Raw genomic sequence first — 13,264 nt, 5'->3', positions numbered from 1 at the left:
AACCTAAAATCTGAATGCAATAGTACATTTCCATTACAAATTTATCATTACATTTAAGTCTTTAGCACTTGGAACAGTGACTTCAGATCTTACTTCCAATTTCACCATAAAACAACCTAGATCTCAAAGAAGATCAGCAGTAATGGCAACAAGCAAGCCATGATTCAGACAGAACTCCCAAGGGTATATTTTACAAATGAAAATAAAGAAACTCATAAATAAGTATTCCAGCTACATACTTGTATATATAAACTAGCATCCACCAGAGTTTAGTCGATGCACTTCACGCCAGAGAGATAGACACGGGACTGGATTACACTCCCGCCTATCCAGAAACCAGGCATAACCATGAGCCCAACCTTTGGGTTTTCGTCGGTATCATCTAGAGATATATTTTTCACCACACTTTCCATATACACCTCTGAGAAATCACTACCTCTTCTGACTTGATATACCTTGACTTTTGGATCGAAAGAGTAAGCTAACCTGTGTAAGAGCCAGATCGACTTCGCCAGTTTCAGAAATGCCTGATAGAAAGGTGTCCTTGGATGCCCACCGCCTAGCACGTAGTTTCTCTGATCCAAATTCCCAAAGAATGAAGCTTCCATCTTTAGTGGAACAACTGTAAGGTACTTGCTTCGACAGAATTTTCCGAAAATGGAATCTGGATTTTGGGTCAAGATATCTAATGGATCTGTTGTTCTGATGGCTAGAAACTGATGGAAGAAACTCTCATTAGAGACGATAAGGTTGTCTTGCTTAACCCCAAAGGTCTCTTCCTGGAAACCACTAAACATTCTTTGGCAAACGTGAGATTCGAATGCATATTTCTTGTGAGCTCTCTTAGTATAAATAACTGATGGTTCAATGGAATGAGCTGCTTCATCGAGGTCCCAACCTGCTGCTTTCATCATGTTGATCAATGGTTTTGAAAAATCATGGATAGCTTTGAAAGCGGCTTCTACAGCAGAGGTAAAGAGATATGGTGTCAATTCCGTGGAGAAGAAACTATTTTCATCTTCCAGGTCCTCTGATTCTTTGGCTGATAAGCCTCTCAGCTTGAGCTTCCTCTCCAACTTCATTCGTTTCTGGTTTGCTTCATGAACCCTTTGCTGCAACTGATGAATCTCAGAATCTTTTGTTTGAATCTGTGATTGAAATTTCTTCACCATGACCTCGTAGGTCTTTAACAAGCTCTGTTGTTCTTGGATTTCAGATACTAAACGTGAATCTTGAGGAGAAACAGAAACAGGTTTGGGATTGTTGTCTCTGTAGGAATGCTTAAGTTCAGAGAGGTTTTTAAGCTCTGAAATCACAAGTTTATCGGCAGCTTCAATCTTGTCAGGGTCATAAGGAGTATGAGCAGATTGGAGCTGGATGTACGCAGACTTAAGAGCAGAGATGTTAGTGAAAATCTTAGAAATCAGAGCTTCTGTTGATTCTGGGTTCTGATTCATGGTTTCTTCCATGGGTTGAGGGTGAACTTTCTGGTTGTTGGTGTCATGGGTTTGGGTTTCTTTTGGTCCTGTAGGTAGCATAGCTACTACCTCGAAAGGATTTATCGCTTAAGTTGCCTTCAGAAAAAATATCACCAGAACTCAACCTGCAAAACTCGAGAAAATCATTGATGTCCACCATTATATCCCAAACCATTACTGAAGTTCGCCACTCAAAATACATATTACTAATTTGAACAAAAAAAATCTGCAGTTCTGGTGGTACATTAGGTCTTTATTACCTAATTAACATTGATATGCTTTTCTTTTAGTATCTTTTGTTGAGTTGAATGTGGACATGGCTATTCGATTATCAGTTACTCGCAGTTACTTCAGTGGGCGAAAAGAAAGAGATAACTTCCTGGCTGTACTCCAGTTCGGGACATTTCAGGTTGTCACTTCTGACACCTCGTATCAGTTTTGGATACTGATACTTATATTAGTGTAATCCATGCCACTTAGTTTAAAATGTCTCGAAATCAGAAAACTTGGAAACATTTAAAAGTACATCCAACTTTTGTTGTACTTCCTCTAAATTCAGTCAACTCCAACTTCACTTAGTGTTTGAGTCAGGATTCAAAATGTTTGTCTTTTGTCTTACTCGTACGACAAACTCGGTCTTATTATAGATCCGTTTGTTTGAGACATAAAATAAGTCCGACATAAAAAAGCACATTCTCTGACATGACTATTATGTCCCCGACTAAAACAAGTCAGGCTCAAACAACTCGAGTTCAAGTCAAACGAGTCAAATGCATACAATCAAAAGAAAACAAAAAAATGAATACCCTCATAATCATTCCTAATAAGTTTTGTCCGAAACGTAAAATTATCCTCCAATACAAACAATTATGGTGTTTGATCATCTCAAGCTTCAATAGAAGCTTTTGAACAGCTTTGTTTGCGATGGGGTAGGTTTTACGACCGAACCACATAACCTTATGTGCTCCTTTGTGATTGTTGTTTATGTCATTATTACTTTTTTCGGTTTTATTGTTCTTCGTCGTAACATAATAGAAAATGCAATTAAAATTTCATTAACAAGGTTAGAATTCCTTAATTCAAACACAAAGACAAATGAAGGTATAAAAAAGGTAGATAACTCACCTATATAGCTGACATCCCAACAATGAATAGTATTCCACAAACATAATACCCCTCCCTCCTATCTATGTTCCTACAATCCAAATAATTACAAGGAAAAAAGAAAAAATTTGAGATTTTGTATGAAACAAACAAGTACTGAACATTTAAACCTTCCTCAAATTATAAACAATCTGCTATTACCCAAATCACACAACAACCCAAACAACTTATAAGCACTTAAATCATCACTTGTATGTCATAAGACAAGTAATTACTGGAGTAAGATAAAATTAGGGTTTCGTTTTCTTACCAAGAAATTTAGAGGATTTCGTGATGGGGGGAAACAATGTGTTTCTTCTTCTTTTTTTATCCTTGCTGAAATTAGTTAGCTCCTCGGCTGTTTCTTCCACTCTCTCTCTCTCTGGACTCTTCTCAGGTAAAATTTAGAGTTAGGTGTCGCTTCTTCCTGTTGGCGTGTTATATGTGTTATTTTAGAGATAGAGAGAGAGGGAGAGAGGAAATGGGGTGGGGGGCGAACCTCGTGTAGTTGGTTGCCGTCCGATTTAAGGGGTTCTGTTCTTTTAAAGAGAGATAGAGAGAGAAACAATTAACAAGTGAAGAATCAATAATAGTGGTTGGTTGCCGTTAGATTTACGGCACTAACTGTTAGTAGTAGGTTTCATATCTACAAAAGAAGCTCTTTTGGGGACTGAGTACTGTGTGAGTTGTTCCCCACCAACTCAAATCATATTTTTATGCTAAATATGATACTACTAACAAAAATGATGCTATACTATATGCCGGGCCAATATGGCCGCCCCAATACTTGGACCGTTCAAATCTAGTGAGAGAAAGCCGATTGGTCCGGGCAATAGGATGTGTCATATCTAGTGATAGAAAGTCAAATATTTTCTCTCACTACATCTGAATAGATCAAGTGGCCTAGTAGAAATTCGATCAGGATATTGATCGGACATAACATCATGATCGATGTGATAATTATAGGCCAATCACACTTGACATGATTTTTGTTTGTTTTTCCATCGTCTCAATCTAATAGGACTGTATCATATTAGTATATAATAAATTTTTACAGTTATTTGTAAGAGTTAGTTATCACTAGTCTTTTGGCGATCTTGGTATCTGGTGTCTAATAAATGTTTAGATGCAAATATTGACAACTACCCTTAAGTATATTTTTGTATTTTGGAAGAATGGAGTCTCAATATATCTTTTCTATTTTTGAAGTATATATATTTACTGGTATATGGTGAATAGGATTGTTGTGGCGGTCCACGTAATTTGCTTCATTGTGACAAACAATTAAATAATAAAAATTAGGTTGCTATATTAATTGTTTGTGTCTTTGCATAGCCAACACCACAATGAAAAAAAAATAACATTTAGTTCAACAAAAAAAAAAAACACAAAAAAAAACATTGCAATGTAGTAGATATTGTTGTAATTGTTGCTTTTTTGAAAAAAAAAATTTGTTGAAAGGTTGCTTTTTTACTCTCTTTTTTTGTTGAAAGGTTGCTTTTTTTACTTGTTATGTGAACATTTATTTTTGCACTTCCTATATGTTACAAGGATGGTGTTTTCCGGCCCCTCCAATATAAGACACTTATAATTAAAACCTAAACCATATTTTGCCCAATTTCCACCTTTGTTTCCTCGCTTAAATGATAATAAGTTTTCCTTCTTTAGAAGATTATATAGACTTCTTTGCTTTTGTGTGTGAAATCTTATAAACCAAAGTTGAAAAAGAAAAGGAGTATAATTTTTGTTTTTCAGGTTCACCAACGAAATTGATTATTTTCTGTTATGATTTAGTATTAATCTTACTAGTTAATCAAGAATGATGCATGTCTAAGATCAATTCAAGTAGAAACTAGGCATGCTTCATCATTTATGGAGATACTAATAGGAATTGAGTATAATTACAAAGTTAAAAATTACATTTGATGTTGTTTTCTACTCAACCCACCTAATTACTAATTTTTCCGATACTACGACATTCTTTGCAAACTTTTTCTTTATTTGAAGTGATGAAACGTGGGCGATGCTAGACACGGTCCCTAAAAACTGATGAAGTATAGAGATGTCAATGACACTCTAAGAACTGTGAATTATTATTGCACTTTGATATAAACAGTTCTTGAAAAAGACATAACTTTATTTCGACTTTCAAATGTTTATTAGGAATTTATTCATTTTCGTCGAGTAGAAACATATAAATTACAAGCGCAAATTCAAAGACTATAGGTTAACATAGCTGACATTATAAGAAATAAAGGTAAAGTTTTTCTTTATTTGAATCTTACATCTTATGGGCACACATAAACATTCAAACATGCCGAAATTTTTTTGGCCTCTCTCAAGAGAAAAAGGTTGTCCAATGTCGACCAATCTAACTTTGATATTTTTGTATTTTCTACACAAGGAGGGCTTGTGTCATCCACACATGTACCACTTAAATGTGGGTTGACGGTGTTCATTAAAAGAGGGGTTTAAATTAGTGACATTCAATACACAGGGGTATATCCCAAATTTATCATTAACTTGGGGTTAATGTCAATTTCTATTTTAAGAGGGACATTTTATCTAATTTAAACCATCCGTTACTTTTCCGTTATAACGGACTTCCCTTTCTAACCTGCCGTGACTTCGACCTCTCTCTTCTCACTGGCTGCGAGAAAACTTGGTTCAGAGGAAAAAATACCAACAGAAGAAATCATCACATCTACCACTAGAAAGGGGGCGAAACCCTAAAATTCTGATAAGGTTTTACTCTTTTTCACTGTCGATTTCCTAATTGTTATTAAAGAACTTTACTAATTCTATCTCACTCTAATTTTAGTGGATTGTTTTCAATCTTGTTCACATTATAGTAGTTTATTCATATGGAATTTTTGATTATCCAGAAATTTGATAACTATTAGACAACCCTCTTTCTTCTAAATTAGGATTAATAATGGAAGCCTAAATCTAGGTTACCTTTTGGTAGGCACAGAGATGAGTTCTTTAAAAAAAAAAAAATCAAATATTTACATGAATATTGAGGTGATTCATGGAATTCACCCATAACCATGAAAGAACAGAACAATGTTGGTATTTTAGCTAAAAATCTGAGAATATGTTGAAATGAATGCGAAAACATGCTGATTTTTAGTATAGTTTCATAAATATTAGTAGTAATTAGAATAATCGGCCATTTCGGTTTACTCATTAGTTTATGGCTTACTTCATGCTGATCTTTATTACAATTTTCGTATATAAGCAATTAGTATAATGGGCAATTTCGCTGTACCCATTATGTTATGACTTTCTTTGATGGTTTTGGTTCATCTTTTATTTTGAACCCAAACCAATTGGCCATATTTATATAAACAAATTGCAATGTATTGCGTTCTGACCCAAGTTAACACGTTCATGAGAATGTATTCATTAGAGTTTAGACCATACTGGTGCACAAATAGGTATTAGTATGAACGAAAGGTGTTTCAGAAGCATCTTTTTATAGACGTCTTACTAGAAACCTGCTAACTATTTGGTATGCTTCAAGGGTCAGCAGTTTTCCTTGCACACTATATAGACTAAATTGTTTTGAAACTGTGATAACATGTTAACAATATCAGTGCACTAGTGGGAACTGAGTTGAGTTAGTAAGTACTGAAGTTGTGATAGTTTAGTTCTCGTTGAGATAGGTCCTTCCCTCTTAAACACGGATTTCTCAATGTTTGTTTTGTTAAATACTTAGATACCTATTTTGCGTCAAGTCGATTTCTTATTGGCCATAATAAAACGGTTTCGCTTGTAGATTTCTTCATGTCTATGGCTGCAAAGATGGCAGCCCCACCTAATTATCCAACAACTGCAGTATTTACATCTCCTCGATGCCGGAGATCAAGAGTTGTTGTTTTGACTTGTCTTCATAAGACTTCTTTGGCTTGCAGTTGGATTACTTATCCTCAATGTTGTTTATTTCCTCTAGCAGGACCATCTGCTTCCATCAAAAGTCCCAAGTAAGTCTGGAGCTTATAAACTTTATTTCAAAGTTCCGATTTATTAAATCTAGAGAAGATCTTTATCTTGCAAAGAGAACAACAGTTCACCATAATAATCACCAGTAGACCTTTTTATGCTTTGTATAACACGCAAATGCATTGACAGGAGTTATGAGTAAGAAAATTGTGGGACTTTCTTTTCGCATCAGAAAATAATATCTTTCCAACGAAACAACAGTTCACGACACCTTATTTCGGGTTTTATGTGATCAAATTTGCTCTAAGCTCAGTTTTAAAAGGAGTAACTTGAGTGACGCATATAAGCTTTTGTTGAGTGCGCTTGTGCCTGAGATGGAAGCCAAACCATTTATACATCTAGTGGATAAAGAGGGTTTTGTATTTGAGGATGCCAAAGCCAAACACCAAATCTCGGTAGTTGGAGGTTATCTCATTCATATACATGCCGGAACTGGTTCTGAATTTTCTTGGAGAGGAAAGGAAGGAGACTATTTCTATGAGAATACTCAAAAGAGAAAATGAAGAGAATAGCCATGGAGCCATTTGTTAAACAATTCGTGTAGACTCATTCTTTTACCTAACGAGAAAACCCCACAACACTGTATCACCCTTATGTATGCTTTATTTAGTTCTAGGTCCGGCTGAATCCTATTTCACCATTCAATTAAGGGACAGATTGCCAGACCCAACCCTTGAAAAGGAAGGATGTGCTATCATTAGCTCAACTCTCGGGTTTATCTCTTATTGATGATAACTTTATCTTGTTATATTGGAATTGGTAAATAGCTGTGACATCTGAAAGGCGAGAAGGCGAGGCACATGAAGGCTTCGACCTGTTTCACTACCTAGTAGCATACTTTCAGATTAACTACTAATTTCGTTATTTTGAAGTAGTAGTCTTATCAAAACCTGCAATAATTCCAATTCTGATATTTCTATGTGGATTACTATAGGAAGATTTCATGGTCAGTTAGAAGTCGCGTAGATGGTGGTGGTGAACAAGATTCTCTTGAAAGTAGCACCAATGGTGAGACCCGGCTGGTTAGGGCTATTCAAGCTTTTCGAATCAAATTGAGTTCACGAATTAAGGAGATAAAGAAAAAATTCCCGATGAAGGTACTCTTTTTCTTGATGGGTTTTTATTGTGCAACTGCTTTCGCCACTGTCATCGGACAAACTGGAGATTGGGACATTCTTTCAGCTGGTTTAGCTGTGTTTATCGTCGAAGGCATTGGAGCTCTCATGTATAAATCTTCTTTTCCTTTACTTGACAAGTTTAAGAGCCTTATAACCATGTTTAATTATTGGAAGGCAGGGCTTTCTATGGGTCTTTTCTTGGATGCTTTCAAGTATGAAATTGATGATATTCTTGGTTCAAATGACCTCTTCAATTTTGAAATAGATATCTTTCTTCCATTCTTGTAACATTTCTCTTGTCTGTTTCAATCAGTTCGTTTATTGAGTTGCAGACCTAACTGTTACCATATGACAGAATTTTAAGAACAGATGACTCCTATTTGGCCCCTCATTTGTTTTCTAAAAGGCATATAAGTTAACAGTTTATCGCTCTTTCTTTTTTATTTTTCAAGACTACCTACCGTTGTTTTAAAATAACATATAAGAAGTCTGTCTTTTCATCATTTTATTTAAAGTAGAAAGATAAATATGAATACTCTATATTCAAATAATCCAAAAAAAGAAGAATTAAAGCTAATCGGCAACTAAAAGTAATACTAATTGATTTCCATTGTTTAACAATGAAGTGGACCTGTATCACCAGTCAACCAAATGAGTTATATTTTGACACATTATTTTCTGTAGTTAAAGCCTGAGCAAAACCATGTTTTGAATTACGCAAACGAAAATAAGTATGTAATATTCAGTCATTAGGAAACACTCTTCAATACAGGTAAGAAAATTTTATAAAGTTCCATGTTCTACATCACAACAAACAAAAAAATGATGAAGTGGAAAAATTTCGTCAACAGAGGATGAACGTAAACGAGGTGTTTTTTGAACGACCAGGCAGGGAACAGAAAGTGCGATAAAGCTAGGAATTGTTCCTTCTACATGCTTTTGCTTTGTTTATTTTCCTGCAATTTCACACCTGCGGTAGAAGAAATAGATTTGAGTCATTGAAAAGAAGAACGAAGAAAAAAAAAGATTGACGTGGAAACTACAGTTGCCGTCAATCACCTTATATACATGATGCCTACTTCAATACATTTCTCCACGAATTCCTTACTTGAGCATCATTTTCATTTTCACACTCCCTTCAATTGCAGTTAATTAGTATATGATGGAATAAGGAACATAAACCATGTTGCTTAACTTTTTCTGAGACTAAGTCAGCGAACGAGAAACTTCACAAACTTAATAGGAGAAATAACTTGATAAGATTCAATGTTTATTCGAATTAGAAAATGGGTACCTAAAGTCAAGAACTAAAGTAGTAGTAGTAGTAGTAGTAGTAGTAGTAGTAGGAATCATGATGTGAACATAACCGGCAGATAAAATAGCTTAACAAGAGCATTAAAGGTCAGGAATACAAGCATTAGACATGAATTTAATCATTATATGAATCAATAAATCGAGCAAAGAAGCATTTCGAGCAATCTAGTGCACTAAAAACAGTTACAAAACCATTTTGTATAAAAGAAGTTTATTTTCACAACTGAAAATTCTTTCAGCCTTTAGTATGACATAAGTTTATAATAGATGGGTTTTCATTTAATGTTGTATTCGCTTGTTAAATCTCATTCATCAGATCATAAGAACTTCGTCTCTCAGCATTTTATCCATTTCATTTCATGTCCTTATTCCAGATCTACTATGCCATTTAATGTTTTTCTTTCTTTTCTGCTGTTTCATTGAAGTCCTAATGGTCTCCTTAACAAAGTTTGGATTATTCAGCTTCGCCCAGACTTCCAGTTGAATTGTCATTGAAGCCTTTGACAATTGTGTTTATCTCAAAATCTCAAGGGAACAATACTATGAAAAATACTAATTTTCCGCAGAAGTATACCTCATACGCCGAGAAAATAGGGCGAACTTGTTCAAATATATCATCTTCCGTACCCACACCATTTATCTGCAAAATTATTATATGTTAGCATCACTATAACAACAGTGGCATATCTTAATACATGAACAAAGTGGTAGACACTTTAACCATAAGGATGTCATGTTGCGCGGACATAAGCTTACTCGGACTCTATACAGAAGATAGATTGCGTTTTCTAAATGTTACTGATGTGTGCATGATTTACCTTATAAACTTTACCCTTTCCGGTGTAGTGGTTAATAACCGGTAAATTTAAGGCTGAAAAAACTTTAAGGCGCTTCTTGATTGTATCTATGTTATCATCAACTCGGCCCTGACCAATAACCACATAAAATATGAACGTTTGATAAAATTTCTGGAAGACTAGACAATTGAAACAGACTTCATACTTTGTGACTGCAATACATTAATATACCTGATTACGGCTGAGAACCCGCTTCACCATTTCTTCTTCAGGACAGTCAAAGAAAAGCACAAAGTTTGGTTCTACTCCCATCTGCATTGCCATTATAATTATTTCACGTATCATATCATGATTACCAGAAGAAAGTAACTAATTTAAACTATCAGAATACCTATTAGATTTCTTCATCCATGACTAGCTAAGTTTTATTAGAACATGTGTCAATTCTCAATAACAGTTGCACAAGGTACAGTAAAAAAGTACTACAGTTAGAAAATTATATTTCATCAACAAGTTTTCTTTATAATGAAGTGGAAAAGAACTCACGATTTGTTCAAAAGCAATGCGGTTCTCCTCACTTCTTGGGAAGCCATCGATGAGAAATTTACAGTTTGCACTTGATTCCATAGCTCTTTGTATCAGATTGACTGTTACTTGTGATGGAACTATTTTTCCTTCTCTGATTGTGTCAAGGATCATAGCACTGATAGAGGAGTATAAACATGTAGACTGAGCACAAATTGTAAACGTGAACTAAACAAAAAGATTGTAAAACAACTATATATAGTTATTTGCGTATACCCTTTCTCACTGTTAGAAGATATTTCATTCCTTAACAGATCACCGGCACTCAGATGTGTGAATCCATAGGTTTTCACAATCTTTGCACATTGTGTACCTTTTCCGCTGCCAGGCCCACCTAGAAAACGGAAGTAAATTCATATTCAAGCATTATCTGCATAAACTCCACTATAAGCGAAGTAGTAACAAGTAACTTAATCTTGGTAGTTTTTTTAATGATGAAGGAACAAAGATTACTAAACAAGCAAGAAGAGGCTATACAAAATATAATTACCACGTCCAACTCTTGGTAGGGCGCTTAGGAAACAAAGTGACAATTATTTTTACGTAAGCTCTCATTCATGTTGAGTCGTTGACTCCCCTAAACGAGCCTTGTAACTGGGTGAAGCACATGGCGTCGAGGGTCGACCAATCAACACAGTAGTCTCCAATGCTACTCAAACTCGTAGACATATGAACATTTAGCATGTTTTTTTTTCATGCAAAAGAGAACTCATCATTTATTCCAGCAAATATTGCTTTATTTTATTAATGAATGAAATTGTCAAAGTAGCTACTTACCTAAAACAAAACTTATACATGGAGCTTTCTCTGTAGAGGGAAGTTCCTCTTTTGCCTACATCAAATGAAAACGAGGATTTTTTCAGTCTTCCATGTCATCAAATGATATTTATTACATTTGACGTCACTTGATCAATTCCTTAGCTGATGCATTATTACATTCACATAACACAAACTCGACAATATGTAAGGTAAAAGATCAGCGAAAGTGCAAACAAGAAACCCCACATTTTAAAAGAAGGTTGTGATAATGACAAATCCATAAAAGTGTTTCTAATAAAAAGTTAACGCATAATGACTATGAATTCATATTTTTTTAAAAAAAAAATAAGAATCCTTACTATTGAGTAATGAGTGAAAGAAGAGTGGAATTCTCACAGGATTACAGCTCTTTGATGGTGACACACTCTCTCTCTCTGAACTTACATTATCACATTTAGTACTACTACGTTTCAAAGAGAAAGAAAAACAATAAGAAGCAACTATACCGGGGTACCAATTTCTGTGCTGAAGAACTCCAATAGCTTCCAGTTGTAGGTTGCCTGCATTAAATTGACGAAAAGTTAAAAACTATGCACAAAAGAATGCAATGTGTTGTTAAATTCAAATTTGAGATTCGAAGGATGAGTATGATAAAAAAAAATCCGGAGATGGAATAGATAAGCATATGTGAGGAAGCAATGCCAAAATTGTCAGATTATTACATATAAAATTATTACCTAAAACTGTCTCTCTAAGTTGGTTAACTTAGGTGGTCTTGCCGATAGTAACCAAAGCCATTATTATATCTCTGTTATATTCAAATGACCAAAGAGATGTGATATTGAAGTTAACCTCGTAACATAGGCTGCTAGTTGGCCGACCATGGACAAGGACTGCACCTAATTGGTCTAGGATTGCTCAGAATATGTGGACTATTTATAATATATAGTAGACAAATATTCTATGTACAAGTATAACTCCGTGTAATAAACAATTGCGATAAAAATGACCAAAAACAACTCGACCCTAGTACATCAAAATTAACAATTGTACCACATAATACAACAAAGACCCACTATAGATACTTAATTATCAGTTCACCAACTCCTTAGATAACTCTATCTAATGGTCCACAGGTGAAATGCATTAAAAACGATAGGATGCCTAGTTTGTCTGGGAGTCATCTACACATACAGCAAATGGGTAAACAAGTCGAGTAGAGTAATAGACGATTAATTTAAACATCTAGTCTGGCTGAGTAAGACACATAATGGGGGGATAAATCAGTTTGAGAGCCTGGGAGGGTGAGCATAACTAGTCGAGTCAGTCAAGTAGGAACTGGAGACTAATAGAATCCAATTAGTATTATACATTTTGAAAATTTTAGAGTTTCAAAACAACAATTTGAAATGATCCATGGGCAGAGAGAACTTGGAAAAGGGATTGGAAAGAGGACACAACATTAATCAAATTACAAGACATTAAACTCAACTTCTCAAATTGGTCATGACAAATTTGCTAAGAATTTTTGGCTAGATAGATGTTCATACAGAATTACTGATCAAACAGATACTAATCTAATCAAATTACCCGGTTCAACATTAAATTGGTGAACACAAATCCATAATATCTAAAGCAGAAGAGATGATTTCGACCAAATGTTGTTCGAATAATCAATATCAAATCACTAATACCTCGATATTAACAGAAATTCGAATAATTTTGAATCTGGAAAGTCAAATTTGATTGAAAAATGGGAAATGATTTATTACCTGATTAGAATGAGATGATTTGATGGTACAAAATAATGGAGAATGAGAAGCTACACGTCGCCACATCTCTCTCTCTTCTAATTCTCTCTTCTGATTCTCTTTCTCTCTCTAGGTTTCTGGTGGTAATGGGGGAGATTCAGTAAGACATTTTCTCGAACAGGTTTACTTCATCTGTAGAGGAAAAAGAAAAACAAAAAGAGACAAGGAGGTGATGTTTACCCCCCGACGTAGTGTTTTCACATACGAATCCTCCGGGACTATAACGTGTCCCAGTCATTGTATCGACGGGGTGC

At 35.0% G+C, this 13,264-nt stretch overlaps 3 protein-coding genes across 3 annotated transcripts; 1 reads left to right on the top strand and 2 right to left on the bottom strand.

Annotated features, from left to right (window-relative positions):
- Positions 1-11: 11 nt before the first annotated feature.
- Positions 12-3,324, bottom strand: LOC147534672 (protein GRAVITROPIC IN THE LIGHT 1-like). Its single transcript, XM_086648053.1, has 3 exons — positions 2,893-3,324; positions 2,604-2,673; positions 12-1,603 (listed from the first exon to the last, which is right to left on the bottom strand). The coding sequence occupies exon 3, from the start codon at positions 1,536-1,538 to the stop codon at positions 270-272; it is 1,269 nt and encodes a 422-aa protein (XP_086504179.1). The 5' UTR covers positions 1,539-1,603; positions 2,604-2,673; positions 2,893-3,324; the 3' UTR covers positions 12-269.
- Positions 3,325-5,215: 1,891 nt separating this feature from the next.
- On the top strand, positions 5,216-8,073 carry LOC147534671 (YCF20-like protein (DUF565)). The gene is made up of 3 exons (XM_086648524.1): positions 5,216-5,366; positions 6,403-6,607; positions 7,561-8,073. The coding sequence occupies exons 2-3, from the start codon at positions 6,411-6,413 to the stop codon at positions 8,030-8,032; spliced, it is 669 nt and encodes a 222-aa protein (XP_086504650.1). The 5' UTR covers positions 5,216-5,366; positions 6,403-6,410; the 3' UTR covers positions 8,033-8,073.
- A 345-nt stretch (positions 8,074-8,418) lies between these two features.
- On the bottom strand, positions 8,419-13,264 carry LOC147534670 (P-loop containing nucleoside triphosphate hydrolases superfamily protein). Its single transcript, XM_086648523.1, has 10 exons — positions 12,972-13,264; positions 11,706-11,759; positions 11,218-11,272; positions 10,657-10,774; positions 10,402-10,558; positions 10,087-10,167; positions 9,877-9,984; positions 9,633-9,698; positions 8,804-8,880; positions 8,419-8,714 (listed from the first exon to the last, which is right to left on the bottom strand). The coding sequence occupies exons 1-9, from the start codon at positions 13,035-13,037 to the stop codon at positions 8,872-8,874; spliced, it is 714 nt and encodes a 237-aa protein (XP_086504649.1). The 5' UTR covers positions 13,038-13,264; the 3' UTR covers positions 8,419-8,714; positions 8,804-8,871.

This window comes from Eschscholzia californica, unplaced genomic scaffold, assembly GCF_041429995.1.
Source record: "Eschscholzia californica isolate CP2 unplaced genomic scaffold, dmEscCali1.0.p SCAF_6, whole genome shotgun sequence".
Lineage (NCBI taxonomy): Eukaryota > Viridiplantae > Streptophyta > Magnoliopsida > Ranunculales > Papaveraceae > Eschscholzia > Eschscholzia californica.
The sequence above is the reverse complement of the archived record's forward strand: the minus strand, read 5'-3'. Positions and strand labels throughout refer to the sequence as shown.

What these genes read in the sequence shown, in the direction of transcription:
- LOC147534672 (XM_086648053.1), bottom strand. Translation starts at nt 1,538, where the DNA reads ATGCTACCTACAGGACCAAAAGAAACCCAAACCCATGACACCAACAAC.
- LOC147534670 (XM_086648523.1), bottom strand. Translation starts at nt 13,037, where the DNA reads ATGTGGCGACGTGTAGCTTCTCATTCTCCATTATTTTGTACCATCAAA. An exon ending in ATGTATAAGTTTTGTTTTAG is followed by an intron (nt 10,775 to 11,217) that starts GTAAGTAGCTAC and finishes TCCGTTTTCTAG; the next exon opens with GTGGGCCTGGCAGCGGAAAA. An exon ending in GCATTGCTTTTGAACAAATC is followed by an intron (nt 10,168 to 10,401) that starts GTGAGTTCTTTT and finishes ATGGCAATGCAG; the next exon opens with ATGGGAGTAGAACCAAACTT.
- LOC147534671 (XM_086648524.1), top strand. Translation starts at nt 6,411, where the DNA reads ATGTCTATGGCTGCAAAGATGGCAGCCCCACCTAATTATCCAACAACT. An exon ending in GCTTCCATCAAAAGTCCCAA is followed by an intron (nt 6,608 to 7,560) that starts GTAAGTCTGGAG and finishes GGATTACTATAG; the next exon opens with GAAGATTTCATGGTCAGTTA.